Source organism: Pseudophryne corroboree, chromosome 1 (genome assembly GCF_028390025.1).
Source record: "Pseudophryne corroboree isolate aPseCor3 chromosome 1, aPseCor3.hap2, whole genome shotgun sequence".
NCBI lineage: Eukaryota > Metazoa > Chordata > Amphibia > Anura > Myobatrachidae > Pseudophryne > Pseudophryne corroboree.
Window position 1 is genome coordinate 749,503,042 of NC_086444.1, and position 17,666 is coordinate 749,520,707.

Below are 17,666 nucleotides of genomic sequence, written 5' to 3' on the forward strand. Positions count from 1 at the left end.
CAGCAGTGGCACAGTCCCCCCCCCCCCCCCCCCACACACACACACACGGGCACACAATCCCCACAGCAGTGGTACACAGTCTTTCCCCCCCCCCCCACGCACACACATGGGCACACAGCCCCCACAGCAGTGGCACACAGTTCCCCCCCACACACACACACACACACACATGGGTACACAGCCCCCACAGCAGTGGCACACAATCCACCCCACACGCGCGCGTTCACACACACACACACACACACACACACACACACAGCCCCCACAGCAGTGGTTCACAGTCTCCCCCCACATACACATGGGCACACAGCCCCCACAGCAGTTGCACACAGTCTCCCCCTCACACACACACTCATGGGCACACAGCCCCCACACAGCAGTGGCACACAGTCATCCCCCCCTCCCCCCACATGGGCTCACAGCCCCCACACGCACACGCCACTCCCCCTCCCACAGCAGTGGTAGACAGCCCCCCCAAAATTGGCACACACCCGATGGCCACAGGGAGATGGGGGATAGGGCAGCAGCTCACTTACATCCAGAGTCCAGATGAGAAGGGAGGGCCGGCACAGCAGATATCTTCAGCGGTGCAGGCAGCATTAGTCACGTGGGTACCAGGGGGGCAGCTGCTGCTGCGGAGGTAAATGGCTGCGACTGCCATTGCTCCTCCTTCCTTTTGTCCCAGAAACAGAGTGGTGGTAACTGTAGGATAGGGGAGGAACTAAGAGGATAGGGGAGATAAGCCCCTCCTCCCTCTCCAGCCGACTCCGAGCCTGAACTGCTACGCTGCGCTGAGCTGCTGATACAGACAGCAGCAGCAGCTTAGCAGCGTTACTGAGTGTGGCACTGGCGGCAGGACGTGCAGCTGATTGCGGCGGAGGCATGTAAGTGAGTCAGTGTGACTCATTGAAATGCCACCGGCTGTGGGTCCCTTTATTGCGCCGGGCCTCGGTGCAATGCACCGTCCACACCTGCGCAAGTTCCGCCACTACCACCCCTCAGTCGGATCCTGTGTCACCGCCGCCGACCGGGATCACCTGCTCCCATGGCTGGGGAGGAGAGCGCTGTACGCAGCGCACCTCTCCTCCATCTGACTCTTGTAAGCCCCGCCCTCACACATAAGAGGGCATGGCTAATACTAGACAGGGCCTACCAGTGAACTCCACGGTGGCCCAGTCTGAGCCTACATCTGACAAATTCTACTGTACATTATAAATTAATGTTAATATTACTATGCTAAACAATATTTTGTATTGCACTATTCCCTACATTATATCACACAGCTACTCTCCTGGAAGTCTCAAGACTCAAGAATTTCTGGGAGTTCTCCCTGATGCCCAGGAGAGCTGAAAGGGTGGTGATTTGATTTTGCAATTGAATGCAAATGGTACATTATGGTTCATCCCCTTCACTCCCTTGTAGCTTGTTGCTGTGATTCATGGTCCTGCTCCCTTCCACTTGGATTTAAAAAGTTGTTAATATGTACTAGATTACATCCTACTTTTGTGCTGGATTTATGCATTTTTTTATTTTTTTATTACTTATATAAGACTGTATAAACATCAGTGAAGTGCGGTCAGGGGAGCAGAGCCTCATCTGTCATACTCCAGTATACTCCAGAGTTTTTACTATATAGATGATTAAAATAATACAAATAAGAGATGAATAACTTATGAATAGCATGTTTGTATTATTCATATTATCTTTGTATTATTTTATTAATTTTTATAGTCAAAACTCACCATCAAATCATATACTATATAGGGTATATGCAATTGCGGTCGAATTCCCGAAAATGTCGAAAAACGGGACATTTTCGCCAAAAAAAAAAAAAATCGACAATGCAATTCAGTACTTTCCGTCAAAAAAACAGACTTTCCAAATTCGACTTTTTGAAATTCGACATTTGTCAAATTCGACATTTCTGCAATGGTACAAATGCGGCAATTCGCCAAAAGTATATTCAATTGAAGTTTGGAAATTCGACAACAGTGCTTTTAGACAGTAAATTCGTCATTTTCAACCCGCCACACTTTGGTGGCGGAATCGAATAAAAAAAAATTAAAACATGTTTTTTTTGGTGTTTTTTTTTATTGGTAATAGCATATCTATTTATATTAGAAGGGATTAGGTACTTGGTTTGTCTATTTTGGAGGCACAAGTATTATTTATATATTTTTAAAAGTATTATTATTATTTTTTTTTTTTAAATGGAATGGTAAAAATCTGAAAAAAAATTGCGTGGGGTCTCCCCTCCTAAGCATAACCAGCCTCGGGCTCTTCGAGCCGGTCCTGGTTCTAAAAATCCGGGGGGAAAAATGACAGGGGATCCCCTGTATTTTTAAAACCAGCACCGGGCTCTGCGCCTGGTGCTGGTGCAAAAAATACGGGGGACAAAAAGAGTAGGGATTCCCCGTTTTTTTTTACACCAGCATCGGGCTCCACTAGTTGGACAGATAATGCCACAGCCGGGGGTCACTTTTATACAGCGCCCTGCGGCCGTGGCATTAAATATCCAACTAGTCACCCCTGGCCGGGGTACCCTGGGGGAGTGGGGACCCCTTCAATCAAGGGGTTCCCCCCCAGCCACCCAAGGGCCAGGGGTGAAGCCCGAGGCTGTCCCCCCATCCAAGGGCTGCGGATGGGGGGCTGATAGCCTTGAGAAAATTGAAAGAATATTGTTTTTTCCAGTAGTACTACAAGTCCCAGCAAGCCTCCCCCGCAAGCTGGTACTTGGAGAACCACAAGTATCAGCATGCGGGAGAAAAACGGGCCCGCTGGTACCTGTAGTTCTACTGGAAAAAAAATACCCAAATAAAAACAGGACACGTACACCGTGATAGTAAAAATTTATTTCACACATGTCGACACATTCATACTTACCTATGTTCACACGCCGACCTCTATCCACTTGTCCAAGTAGAATCCACGTGTACCTGTGGCAAAAAAAAAAAACGAACACCCGGACCAAACGGACTGAAAGGGGTCCCATGTTTACACATGGGACCCCTTTCCACGAATGCAGACACCCCCCTGTGACTGCTGTCACAGAAAGGTCTCTTCAGCCAATCAGCGAGCGCAACGTCCTGGCACTCTGCTGACTGGCTATGCGCGTCTGAGCTGTCAGACAGCGCATCGCAAAGCCTCTCCATTATATTCAATGGTGGGAACTTTGCGGTCAGCGGTGAGGTCACCCGCGGTCAGCGGCTGACCGCGGGTAACCCCACCGCTGACGGCAAAGTTCCCACCATTGAAACTAATGGAGGGAGCTGTGCGATGCGCTGTCTGCCAGCAGACGCGCATACAGCCAATCAGGTGAGTGCCACGAAGTAGCGCTTCCTGATTGGCTGAAGGGACCTTTCTGTGACAGCAGTCACGTGGGGTCCCGGCATTCGTGGAAAGGGGTCCCATGTGTAAACATGGGACCCCTTTCAGTCCGGGTGTTCGTTTTTTTTTTTTTGCCAAGTACGTGGATTATAATCTGGACATTGGATCAGGTGAGTATAATTTTATTCACAGGTACACGTGGATTCTACTTGGACAAGTGGACAGAGGTCGGCGTGTGAACATAGGTAAGTATGTATGTGTCGACATGTGTGAAATAAAGTTTTACTATCACGGTGTGCGTGTCCTGTTTTTATTTGGGTATTTTTTTTCAGTAGAACTACAGGTACCAGCGGGCCCGTTTTTCTCCCGCATGCTGGTACTTGTGGTTCTCCAAGTACCAGCTTGCGGGGGAGGCTTGCTGGGACTTGTAGTACTACTGGAAAAAACAATATTCTTTCAATTTTCTCAAGGCTATTAGCCCCCCATCCGCAGCCCTTGGATGGGGGGGACAGCCTCGGGCTTCACCCCTGGCCCTTGGGTGGCTGGGGGGGGGACCCCTTGATTGAAGGGGTCCCCACTCCCCCAGGGTACCCCGGCCAGGGGTGACTAGTTGGATATTTAATGCCACGGCCGCAGGGCGCTGTATAAAAGTGACCCCCGGCTGTGGCATTATCTGTCCAGCGAGTGGAGCCCGATGCTGGCGTAAAAAATACGGGGGACCCCTACTCTTTTTGTCCCCCGTATTTTTTGCACCAGGCGCAGAGCCCGATGCTGGTTTTAAAAATACGGGGGATCCCCTGTAATCCCCCCCCCCCCGGATTTTTAGAACCAGGACCGGCTCGAAGAGCCCGAGGCTGGTTATGCTTTGGAGGGGGGACCCCACACAATTTTTTTTCCGGGTTTTTTACAGTTTTTTCCGTTTTTTTAAAAATCGGATCAAAATCCGTCAAATCGGCCATTTTTCGACAGCGGGACTGTCGAATCCGTTTTTTATTGAATATGTTGAATTCCGGCACCCGCTTGAATTGTGTCGAATTAAAAAACGGCCGAATAATTGCCGCGATTCGCCGCTAATTGCATATACCCCTATATGTGTGTACAGGTTGAGTATCCCTTATCCAACATGCTTGGGACCAGAAGTATTTTGGATATCGGATTTTTCCGTATTTTGGAATAATTGCATACCATAATGAGATATCATGGCGATGGGACCTAAGTCTAAGCACAGAATGCATTTATGTTACATATACACCTTATACACACAGCCTGAAGGTAATTTTAGCCAATATGTTTAATAACTTTGTGCATTAAACAAAGTGTATGTACATTCACACAATTCATTTATGTTTCATATACACCTTATGCACACAGCCTGAAGGTCATTTAATACAATATTTTTAATAACTTTGTGTATTAAACAAAGTTTGTGTACATTAAGCCATCAGAAAACAAAGGTTTCACTATTTCACTGTCACACAAAAATTTCCGTATTTCAGAATATTCTGTATTTCGGAATATTTGGATATGGGATACTCAACCTGTATTAACTTGGCATTGATACTAGCCCTTTCCTCCCCAGACATTGGCCTCCATGCACCTCACTGATAAACATTGCATGTTACATGTCCGAAGTTAACATATATGCTATTACAACATATTAACTAAACTAAAATTAGACCAATGAAAATAAAATGTATAATATGTAATATATGAAAAGTAAAAAATATAATTAGAAAAATGCTAACTGTACATACTATAGTATTGCCACCTTCCCTTTTTGTTCCTGTCTGAATCACTGAGACTGTTCATAACATAATTACTGGAGTTACTTTTAGAAAATGATGCATGTCACAGCTGCCAAACTCACTACCTAGCAAAGCCTCCAAAATAGAAACTCACGTGACATGATATGAACATTGAACACAGATATGTGACTCAATTTGTTTTGGCTTCAACGTAGGTATTTAGTTCGTACCTCGCTGAAATAACTTGCACAAGATTTGGGGGCAAATGTACTAAGCTGTTCATGGATTTAGAAACAGATGGAATCTGCCATGGACTGGAAGTTTCTAATCTCAAAGTATAGCATTTGCTAAGGATCTGGTTGACCTTCTAAACAGAACCTGTCATCGCTGCCCATTAATTTTTAAACCCCTATTCCACCGCAAAACACAATTGTCCGCAAATCCGCCATGGTTTAATAGCCTGTACAGATCAATAAGGGTTTCCCCTAAGGACAAAAATCCATGGACCGCAAATTCAGGACTCTTCTATGTTCCCCCAGAGATTTGGGAACTTAGTTTAAACTAGTACTTAATAGCTACAGTATGGGCCGAATGTAATGGCTTGCGAGTTCGGCCGTAGCACCGAGACTCCAGCCGAACTCGTACTTTTTTTAAGCAGCAAACATTTACAAAGCAAAACTAACCAGGTTTTGCCTTGTAAATGTTTGCTGCTTTAAAAAAATGTACAAGTACGTCCAGAGTCTCGGAGTTCCGGCCGTCTTGCAAGCCATTACATCCGGCCATATATATTAATAGCAGGACATTGTATTTGGTTGCTTTGTTTTGGAGTTATGTGAAAAAACATCCGCTTGCCATTTACAATGCATCACCACTGTGCTCTGGAAAATATGACAGTTGTTGAACTCTCCCTGTGCTCCCCTGTTATTTGCAGCCATCCACTAATCAGGGAATTTTCAAAATTCGACTCCTAAGGGGGTGAAAAAGGTAAAATGTTCTCGCCCAGCAAAACTTCGGCTGGTTGAAACTAGGCACATCAGCTAGTAAATAATAATATTGTAATAATATTGTGATAACACAGTACATAATAGACAAGGTATGTAAAAACTGTTGTCAAGAACACACGTGAGGCAAAATACAATGATACACAGATGAATGAGGTACTGTAGGAGAAGACTAAATTCACCAGTTTCAAGAATAGACTGGTGCACCTTTATAATGATGAGTATCAAACTAAGTGCTGAAGATACTCATTTATTTCCATGCACACAATGCAAAAAAGCAATAATGGCCAATTTGTGCACAGTATCAGGCTAATAATGTACATTTATGAAACTACAAGAACCAGCAAACCTTGGCAGACATTGAGTGTTGGTTGCCTATCCTGGTACAAGCACCAGCATGCTTTGGCAGCCAGGACCTACAGGAACATGTGTGCATGTCAGTAAAATAAAACACAAACTTATTGTGACAAATTAAGCATCAGAAAGCTTTGACAATTTTCACAGCCAGTTGCCTGTCCCTGCAATGTGTAGAAGTAAAGTGATCCGTAGTGCGATCACTTTGTACCACTGGAAAATGGATGTTTTCAGGGTATAACCCACAAATATTTTATTATAAATATGAGATAAAATACTTCTCATAAACAGTGCATTACATAATAAAAAAACTTGGCATATACTGTATGCATATATGGCCATAACCATGTCCCACAGGGATATGCCACAACCCCTATGGGCGTACCAAGCATTTTGAAAGTGCAGGACCTCCCCTATTCCTGTTCCTCTCCTTAAAAAGACCTTATGATTCTGCATGCTCTGGTATGTGCAGCATTAAAGAGGTGCCCTTTAGCAGGTCATATCTCACGACTGTCCTGCCCTGGAATAGGATCAAAAGTATTGATCCCCCAGTCTGAATTGAAAAAGATAGGATGCACTTTTTGGAATTTGGCAATTTAATATGTTTAAACCTTTAACCATGTATCTTGCTCATCTGTAGGTCTTCTGTCCAGGTTTATGATGTCATGAATAGCAAGCTAGCCAGTGCTATCACTATATTATGTGGATATTTATTCATTATGAACTCCCATGCTACCTTCATATTACTGTACCATTCCCTTAAACTGCATGATGGTCATCTTAGAACATATATATACAGTAAGTAACAGGGGTATTCTGCACATTATGCCTTAACTGTGAATATGATATTGTACGTTTCACCCGTAGTGTAAGCAGGAGTACGCCATTGGCTGCAAATGCTAAATCTGTTGCGGTTTACCAGAGCACTGTATGCTGAACAATCTCAATCCCAATTCTGTGGGATACAGCTCATGGGTTTCACAGTGCCACCCTTTCCTGAAACAATGCATCATCCAGTTGTTGAATCAGATTTATTACATATTTAGCATTGAGTCCGCGCCCTGTTTCCAGTGACTTCTAAACTCTGCAAATCTCTGGGTAAGACTGGTCGTTGTGCCATTTTCCAGGTGATTTCTGCACCGATTCGGGACTCTGGAGAGGGGAGTATAATTATATGGATGAATATTTTTACCTCGTGAAACAAAAGGGAGAGAAGGGGGTGGGTGGTGTTGGATTGAGATAATTCTTCTAGAGGATGATAAAAACGCAATTCATCTAAGACCTACAACCTATGGATTTCTTTGGGAAAATTGCAGTATCCCTTCCTGTCATCGTTGGCCTGTGGATTTCCTTCTAAGGGACAGAACCTGCATCCAGACTCCCTTCATTGCCTGACCTGATATAAGATGTGTGTCTGTTAGAATTCCATCTACCTAAACCATTACTGTACCTCACTGACCAACCTGCTTCTTCTGCTGTTACTGTAGTACTTATAAGAAAATGATGGGCACCATAACCACTTTACCAATGCCTTGGCACTGTAAAAATATAGGATGATAATAATAGTATTGTGAAATCTATTTTTCATTTGACAGTGTGTGTCTATGAACTTGGGGATTTTTCTATATTCTAGGGGGTAAATTTACTAAGATGGGAGTTCTATTTAAGATGGGATGTTGCCCATAGCAACCAATCAGATTCCAGGTGTTATCTTCTAGAAGGTGCTGGGTAAATGAGAAATAGAATATGATTGGTTGCTATGGGCAACATCCCATCTTAAATAGAACTCCCATCTTAGTGAATTTACCCCTAGGAGTTGATTGCACGCTTTTGCTCACACATTTAAACTCAAAACTACGACACATCCATTCCTAGTCATTTGCAATCTCCCCTGAGTTAAATTTGCTCATCATCATCTTTCACACAAAATCCTGCACATGGGAATAAATAAATAAACTATTTGGAATATCAGAGGACGCTTAAGTATGTAAATATGCATTTTCTTTATTTATGGACAATATTTATTGCGACTGTACGTAAATTATTCACGGTAGTAACTTCTACTGAAAAATGACTGGGCAAACAGGCAGTGGTGAATAAGAATGATGTTGGAAGTAGATTATTAACACAGACAGTTCTGATGCAAAAAAACATTTAACATTTTTAGTTGTTTTTATAAAAAACGCCAGGCTGAAAAATCAGGTGCCTCTGAACGTATTTATCTTTGATGAAGATATAAATTTTTTAGGAGACTGTGCCAATGTGGCGCAAAGCAGCTCAGGTGGTCAGGCCCAAAGAATAAATGTCACCACATTTAAACAGAAGGAGAGAGAATTGACTGCATAGGAAAGGAAAGAGTTAAACATCTGGTGAGGGGTGGACCTAGCTGTGAGGAAAGTACAGCCTTTTTTGAAGGGGAGGGTTTAATATATATAGGGAAGGTGAGGCCATTTTAGATCTCTCTGGTGGTGATTTGCCTTCCCACCCTCCCGCCCCTGTGGTCAGAAATTCTGGCACGTGGTGCCTTGGCGTTAAATTGTTGGCTGGTTTTATCGTTGGCTAGTTATTGGCGGAAAAGAACGGCAGTTTGTATTTGTATGGTAAGCTGTAGTGTTTTACAGTTTGGTGTGGTTTAGGTGCACTCACCTCCATCGACTTATTGGCCGCTTGACCACCCGTCCGGGAAGGCAGCGGCAGGGCACCCATCAGGGTGGGTAGTCACTTTGGGGGTTGAGTTGTCACCTATTACCGGTTTTTGATAGTTGTAGTAAAATTAGGATGGTTTCGAGTTTTTAGTATTTTACGGTTAATTTAGGTTAATAGAGCTGTTCTTTTTGCTGCCACCATATGCCGGCTGGATCGGCATCTTAATAAAATTTTCTATTACAGGTTTGCTATTGGTTAGGGTCAAATAAATAGCTAGCAATTTTTCTGCCAAAATTCAAGTCTCCGTGTCTTTATTTCTGGGTTTGAAGGTAATGAATGCTTTACTTTGAAGGAAGGGGGTCCACCAAATATCACTAGGATGTTTATATCAAACAAAACAGATTTTGAACCTATTTAACACACAGTGCGCTTAAGAAATAGTGATATTAATACATCCCTTTTTAGAGGAAATACAGAGGATTTTCACACTCCGGATCCTTCTTCTGATTGTAAATGTCTGGTGTGGTAACTCCACCCAGCGTTCGCCCAGCCACTCCTCCGTTTCTCCAGCCACTCCTGCGTTTTTTCCGGAAACGGTAGCGTTTTCAACCACACGCCCATAAAACGCCGTGTTTCCGCCCAGTAACACCCATTTCCTGTCAATCACATTACGATCGCCGGAGCGAAGAAAAAGCCGTGAGTAAAAATACTATCTTCATTGTTAAATTACTTGGCGCAGTCGCAGTGCGAATATTGCGCATGCGTACTAAGCGGAATTTCACTGCGATGCGATGAAATATACCGAGCGAACGACTCGGAATGAGGGCCATTGTCCGTACAGCCAATAAAGTTCTTTGCAAAAAGGACTGAAGCACTCAGATCCGTGATGATACCATAAATATTAACAATTTTATTGGATTAAAAAAAAATCCATAAAATTCCATAAAAAGTCATAATACAATGACCACATGCAAAAATGTGTAAGCAAAATCAAAGTGGACAAACCTCAAAAACATACAGTTAAAAAACAATAAAAATAGATCAATTGGATTGTATGAAGCTACTTAAGGGGGGTACTCACAGAGCGATCGCTGCTTAAAATCTAAGCAATCTGACTAGATTGCTTAGATTTTAAGCCTGATCGCTCCGTGTGTACCCCTCACAGCGATAGCGATGCGCAGCCCCGCGCATCGCTATCGCTGGTGCTAGATTGGCCTGCCGTGCAGGCCAATCTAGCGGGTTGCTCATTTCACCCGCTGGGTGAAATGAGCGCCCCCCCCTGTCTCACCCCGCACGCTCAGCACACATCACGCTGTGCTGAGCGGCGGGAGAGATGTGTGCTGAGCGGTTCGCTCAGCACACATCTCTCCCGCATCGGCCAGTGAGTACTGGCCATCACACTCCTGTGTCTTCTCTAATATTGTAAGGAATTTAATCCTCTGTTGACATCACCTAATTGGCCTGCACCCTAGAGAGTGATAGACACCAGATTGGACTATTAAAGGGACCAGGGCACTATCCGGTGAAAGATACCTTGATGTGCATACTTTCTCTACTCTCTGTGTGAGTGGGGTCACCCTTGAATAGTTCCTAGCACTAAATTCTATACCTCTACTCTTAATTGTTCTTGAAGATTCAGAACATACTACACATTGGTTGTTGTTTGTTTTATTTTTTCATATCGGAGTTACCACACCAGACATTTACCATCAGAAGAAGGATCCAGAGTGTGAAAATCCTCTGTATTTCCTCTAAAAAGGGATGTATTAATATCACTATTTCTTAAGCGCACTGTGTGTTAAATAGATTAAAAATCTGTTTTGTTTGGTATTTATCTTTGATATTTAAAAGGGTAATGCTTTTACTAGCAAGACACACTAGTAAAAGTATTGCTGTTTTAAATATTGGGCATAAGCACCATATTTTACAATCTATTGCTTCGTAATGAAACTCTTAGTATGGAAAACTTCAATAATGCATTGACTTTGACATTAGTAAAATTGGTGTTGAGTTAGGCTAATGCTGTATAATGTATGCATCCAATACCGAACTCATTCACTTACATTGCTTGCTGCATCTTGTGATAACATTTAGTAAAGAAGTCATATGTTTTTTCTGCTGTGTTTTATTGAAAGGTCTGACCGTTTTCCCATGTGTAAGGTCGGATGGAAATTCAACAGCACAGCCTGAAACTAAAAGTTTTCCATGCCCTGAATATGTAGAAAACTGCTCAGGTAAAGGAATGAAAGTATTTTGTGATCATATTATAGTCTTATAGAAATCACTGTAAACTGATTGTTTTGATTGTATAGATTTATACAGAACACAGCAATGCATCCTAATATAATAGCAGATGAGTCTCATACCCTCCAACATTTTACACATAAAAATCGGTACAAATTCGAAAAGGGGGCGTGACCACGGGTAAAGGGGCGTGTCCATGCCCCTTTTCCTATACTTGCAATGGAAGTTTGGAGAGCCAAAACTCGGTACAGACCATAAAAAAAAGGTACTGTGACTTCCAAAAAGGTATAGTTGGAGGGTATGGAGTCTGCGAAGTAACCTCCATGGGGCTGATTCCGAGTCACATATGCAAAGTGGCTGTAGTTGCAGGTAGCTGCAGAAGCCTGATTTGCTACCTTATGATACACAAGAATCCGTAGGGCTAATATGGGGTCCGTGCATCTGCAAGCAGGAAGCTAGGATGCCCGTCGATTGTACACCAAATGATGCAGCTGACATCACTAGTATGCATTGGTGTATCTATAATGGGTGCAGTGTGTGTGAGGCACACGGGCCCCCAGGGTTCAGGGGGGCCCACCCCGCACACACTGCACCCATTTGTTTAATACTTATCTCTCTGGAGTCCCCCGATGGAGCCATCCCTTATCAGAAGCGTAATAGAGTTTGAACACTAGGGGGAACTAACTCTATTGCGCTTGCTGAAAACTCCGGAAAGATGGCACGGCGGCCATTTTTCTGGAGTTTCGCGCATGCGCATTTGCAAAATCTTCGGGAAAATGGCCGCCGCGCCGTGTTCCCGGAGGTTTGCGCATGCGTAATAGAGTCTGTTCTCAGACTTTATTGCGCTGCGGAGAGGGATGGCACCGCCGGGGGACCCAGGAGAGGTAAGTATTAAAATACCTGTGCGTCAGTCAGAGAGGAGGGGGCCCCTGAAGCAGAAGGCTGCACACGGGCCTCCTCCTCTCTTAAACCGCCCCTGCTAGTATGCTAGGTGTAAGGGATCCGTATGAAACAGGCTTCCCTTACTCGTAAGCATTGAGCTTTAGATACACCCATGATACTTCCATAATACAGGGTGTTCCATGCACATGCCTTGTTGCTGATCAGTTGACACATTAAATGCCCATTTTCATGGAAAGACAGATGCAGCCAAGTTCCTTCCGGATATGACAAACATACGCATCTGCACATGCCCTGTATGCAAACACTTGCTATTTGTGACCACGCACAGAATTCCTCCGACTCATAATCAGGCCCCATGCGTGCTGCATAAGGAGGGCAACACTGGCCACAGAGGGGGTTTGTTAATTGTGAATATTTTTATTTAAAATATATTTAAAAGAGACAGCCACATTCTCTTATCTAGAAACCTGTGGACAAAACGCTCCTGACACCTTTTAACATGATCGTACACAACCCGTTTCTACTATATAGTATGTTGTTTTAGACTTAAACCTTTAACTTAAACACTACAACTTTCATTAATGACATATATTTTATTTTCAAATGAGAAATATTTGAAAAATGTACATTTGACATGCAGAATGCGGGTGTTCATTTAGAAGTGGATGCAAGTTTGTGATCAGAATGTACAGTACAAAAGGAAAATATTTGCATGTGGGCATGTGGGAGTGTCCAAAATTGACTCTCATGTTGAAAGCGATTCACAGTCTGACTAGATTTTAAGCAGCGATCACTCCGTGTGTACCCCCCACAGCGATAGCGATGCGCAGCCCCGCGCATCGCTATCGCTGGTGCTAGATTGGCCTGCATGCAGGCCAATCTAGCAGGTCCTACCACAAAATCAGAGATCTGTGTTTATAACCACAGCGCTTTAACACAAAATTAAGGGACGTTATGATTTTTATTTCTATAATTTTGTGTTAAAGCGCTGTGGTTATAAACACAGATCTCTGATTTTGTGGTAGTATTTGTTGTTTTGGAGATGTGGTGACATCTCATGAGGTCTGCTATACCATAGCTGCTGAGCGCCTGTTCTGGAACACACGCTAACTATACTGTTTTGCAATCTAGCAGGTCGCTCACTTCACCCACTGGGTGAAATGAGCGGGCCCCCGTCTCCCCCCGCACGCTCAGTCAGCACACATCGCACTGTGCTGAGCGGGGGGAGAGATGTGTGCTGAGCGAACCTCTCAGCACACATCTCTCCCCAAATCGGCCCGTGGATATGGGCCTTTATGCTATTACTTACCATTACTAGAGCATTAGCCAACTCCAGGGCCTATATTTACTAATAATCCGAGTTTGACCGATTTGTGTTTTTTTTTCTAAGTCCCAACACGGGAATTCACTAAGCACAAATCTCGGCAGTGTTTGGGCTATTCGTAATGGTTTTCAAGGCTAAATTCAGAAATATGAATGAATAGACCATCGGTCAAATGCGGCTGTTATTTCATACAACACGGGTATTCACTATTAATTCGTATTTGGGTGTTAGTCTCTGAATGCTCAAGTGCGGGTGTTTTTTTTTGCGATTCGTTAAAAAAAGCAGCAAAAAAATAGACCTGCTTTTTCCTGGCGAGTTTGGATAATCATGCACGGATCAGTGAGATCTGTGCATGGTTATCTATGGGAAAGGGTCGTTTAGTGTAACTAACTTTAAAAAAAAATTGCGTGGGGTCCCCCCTCCTAAGCACAACCAGCCTTGGGCTCTTTGAGCTGGTCCTGGTTGCAAAAATATGGGGAAAAAATTGACTGGGGATCCCCCATATTTTAACAACCAGCACCGGGCTCTGCGCCTGGTCCTGGTGCCAAAAATACAGGGGACAAAAAGCGTAGGGGTCCCCCGTATTTTTAACACCAGCACCCGGCTCTACTAGTCAGAGAGATAATGCCACAGCCGGGGGACACTTTTATATAGGTCCCTGCGGCCCTGGCATTAAATCACTAACTAGTCACCTCTGGCCGGGGTACCCTGAAGGAGTGGGGACCCCTTAAATCAAGGGGTCCCCCCCTCCAGCCACCCAAGGGCCAGGGGTGAAGCCCGAGGCTGTCCCCCCCCATCCAAGGGCTGCGGATGGGGGGCTGATAGCCATGTGTAAAAATAAGAATATTGTTTTTTGTAGCAGTACTACAAGTCCCAGCAAGCATCCCCTGCAAGCTGGTACTTGGAGAACCACAAGTACTAGCATGCGGTTGAAAAACGGGCCCGCTGGTACCTGTAGTACTACTACAAAAAAAATACCCAAATAAAAACAGAACTCACACCTTGAAAGTAAAACTTTATTACATACATGCACACCTACATTCACACATACTTACCTATGTTTACACGTGGCTCGGTCCACTTCTCCAAGTAGAATCCATGGGGTACCTGAAAATAAAATTATACTCACACAATCCAGTGTAGATCGGTCCTCTTCTGAGCTAGTAATCCACGTACTTGGCAAAAAAACAAACCGAAAAACCCGAACCACGCACTGAAAGGGGTCCCATGTTTACACATTTGACCCCTTTCCTCGACTGCCAAGACCCCCCGTGACTCCTGTCACAGAGGGTCCCTTCAGCCAATCAGGGAGCACCACGTCGTGGCACTCTCCTGATTGCCTGTGCGCTCCTGAGCTGTCACTCAGGCTGCACACGGCAGAGATACAATGTAGCGCATAGGCGCACCATTGTATCCAATGGTGGGAACTTTGCGGTCAGCGGTTGAGGTTACTCGGGGTCAACCGCTGACTGCAAAGTTCCCACCATTGGATACATGGTGTACATTGTATCTCTGCCGTGTGCAGCCTGAGTGACAGCTCAGGAGCGCACAGGCAATCAGGAGCTTGCTGGGACTTGTAGTACTGCTACAAAAAGCAATATTCTTATTTTTACACATGGCTATCAGCCCCCCATCCGCAGCCCTTGGATGGGGGGGACAGCCTCGGGCTTCACTCCTGGCCCTTGGTTGGCTGGAGGGGGGGACCCCTTGATTTAAGGGGTGACTAGTTAGTGATTTAATGCCAGGGCCGCAGGGACCTATATAAAAGTGTCCCCCGGCTGTGGCATTATATCTCTGACTAGTGGAGCCCGGTGCTGGTGTTAAAAATACGGGGGACCCCTACGCTTTTTGTCCCCCGTATTTTTGGCACAAGGACCAGGCGCAGAGCCCGGTGCTGGTTGTTAAAATATGGGGGAACCCCTGTCAATTTTTCCCCCATATCTTTTCAACCAGGAACGGCTCAAAGAGCCCGAGGCTGGTTTTGCTTAGGAGGGGGGACCCCATGCAATTTTTTTCTTGATTTTTAACACTTTAACATTTTTTTTAAAGGTGCACAATGAAGCCCTGCACAGATCTCACAGATCCGGCCGGGATTCCTTGTGTTTTGTCAGGCAGTGTTTTACTCATCACTCCCGTAAAACACTGCCTGACATTACGAATCACATTGACATCGGAAAAGACGAATGTTGCAAACTCGGCAGCTTAGTAAATGATCGTATCAGGATTCAAAAAGTTGCAGTAAAATGCACCCGATACCATTCGAGTTCAAACACCCTCAAAAACGGCTAAAACACGAATATTAGTAAATATACCCCCATGTCTTTTACATTTAATATCCCCAACTTGCTCAAACATGTACAAAATCTAATCTGACACATCCTAAATGTAGTAAAGTTGCACATTGTTTGTTGTTGGAAGTGATTCTGAATTAAGGGAAAGAGGAAAAGGGATGTCTTCTGCACTAGTCAGTCAATTGCTACTGTAATTTTTCATATAAGAGCCCCAATTTTAATATTATAGAATAATTCTTCATCTGTCAACAGGGAATGCTGCCATAGACAATAAAGATAGAGAACAACAGTGTAAAGAAAAGGATTGTCTCTTTGTTGGCGTACTGTGTTTGTTGTTGGTGCCATATTCAGTATGGATCGAATCATTGATACGATCTCATACTGAAGTATTTATGCCAAGTGCACACGCGCAGGAGCCGTACTGCACGTATGTACACAGAGACAGATGTATTAAGCCTGGAGAAGTGATAAAGTAGTAATAGTGGAAGGTTATAATGCACCAGCCAGTCATTACGGGTTTAAAAAATGAGAGTTAGGAGCTGATTGGCTGGTTCGTTATCACCTTCCATATCACTGTTTTATCACTGCTTTATCATTTCTCCAGGCTTAATACATCTGCCCCAGTGTGAGATGCGATCGCCTCTGCCTAATTGACAGGAAAACTGCAACTAATGCTGAATAAGCCCCGGAAATACAAACCATTTCTGCCAGAAATTTCAAATATCCCTAACGTTCTTATAATATATATTTTTGAGTGCATAAATCCTCATATTTAAAAAAGTTACGGATACAGCATAATGACTCACAGCCCTATTTTTCAATATTATTTTTACTAAAATAATGTTAAACAGGTGTTTGCACATCCTTTTCACGTTATTTTAGTTTCACTGACGTGTACAGTGTTTAGGGGCTTTTGGAGCAGTTTTCGTAAAACTACTCCAGTCCAAACCCTTTCATTCACATTTTTTTGTAGTAAGCATATCGCTTACTAGTAATGTGAAATGCGATCTGCTCAGATTTACTAAAACTAAATTGTGAAAAATATCAGCGGTAGCCCTGCGATAATAACACCATCCTGAGTGGGGTTGTCCACAGTTCCCTGGTTACTTCTCCGCTCTGACAGGCAGAGCAGAGTCGGGAGCCGGCTCCTGTGATCAGCCATGTATGTCTAATAAGACCACGGGCTGATCACTGTAAAAACAAAACAAATCACTTTCTGCAGCTCCAGGGTCCGGTGATCGGTGACCCGCTGCGCTCCTCCATGACCCCAATCATCTGCTCATAAGATTCCTGCTCCTTGACCCCGGTTATCTGATGTCTGCTGTAAACTGGCATCTCAGTTTACAGCAGACATCAGCTATTGGCGTGACAGAGCTGTATTGTTATCCACCTACTTTGTATTTTCCTTACGGTGCCCACTCCTACGTACATGCGCATACATCGTGGCAGCGACTAGGTGCTCCCAGATGTGACTATTCACACCCGCGACTAGACAATGCAATGCCTATGTGCCATGGGTGCGAATACACGCATGTGCCCATGTACATGCACGCTACGGGTGTGGTATAGCACATACACAGTTAAAAGATAAACAGTCATTAGGTAGACACCGTATGGTCGACAGTCAAAAGTCAGACAGGGTCAAAAGTCAGACAGGGTCAAAAGTCAGACAGGGTCATGAGTCAGACAGGGTCAAAAGTTAGACAGGGTCAAAAGTCAGACAGGGTCATAAGTCAGACACACAAAAAAAAAATATTTCTCTGACGTCCTAAGTGGATGCTGGGACTCCGTAAGGACCATGGGGAATAGCGGCTCCGCAGGAGACTGGGCA

The 17,666-nt window shown here is 44.2% G+C and overlaps 1 protein-coding gene across 1 annotated transcript in view; it reads left to right on the forward strand.

The window, feature by feature from the left end:
* Nucleotides 1–17,666, forward strand: part of BTC (betacellulin) — a 220,491-nt gene that overhangs the window by 138,407 nt on the left and 64,418 nt on the right. The window contains exon 2 of the mRNA XM_063916815.1: nucleotides 11,209–11,307. Within this exon, the coding sequence (XP_063772885.1) occupies nucleotides 11,209–11,307 (99 nt within the window). The remainder of the gene's footprint in view (nucleotides 1–11,208; nucleotides 11,308–17,666) is intronic.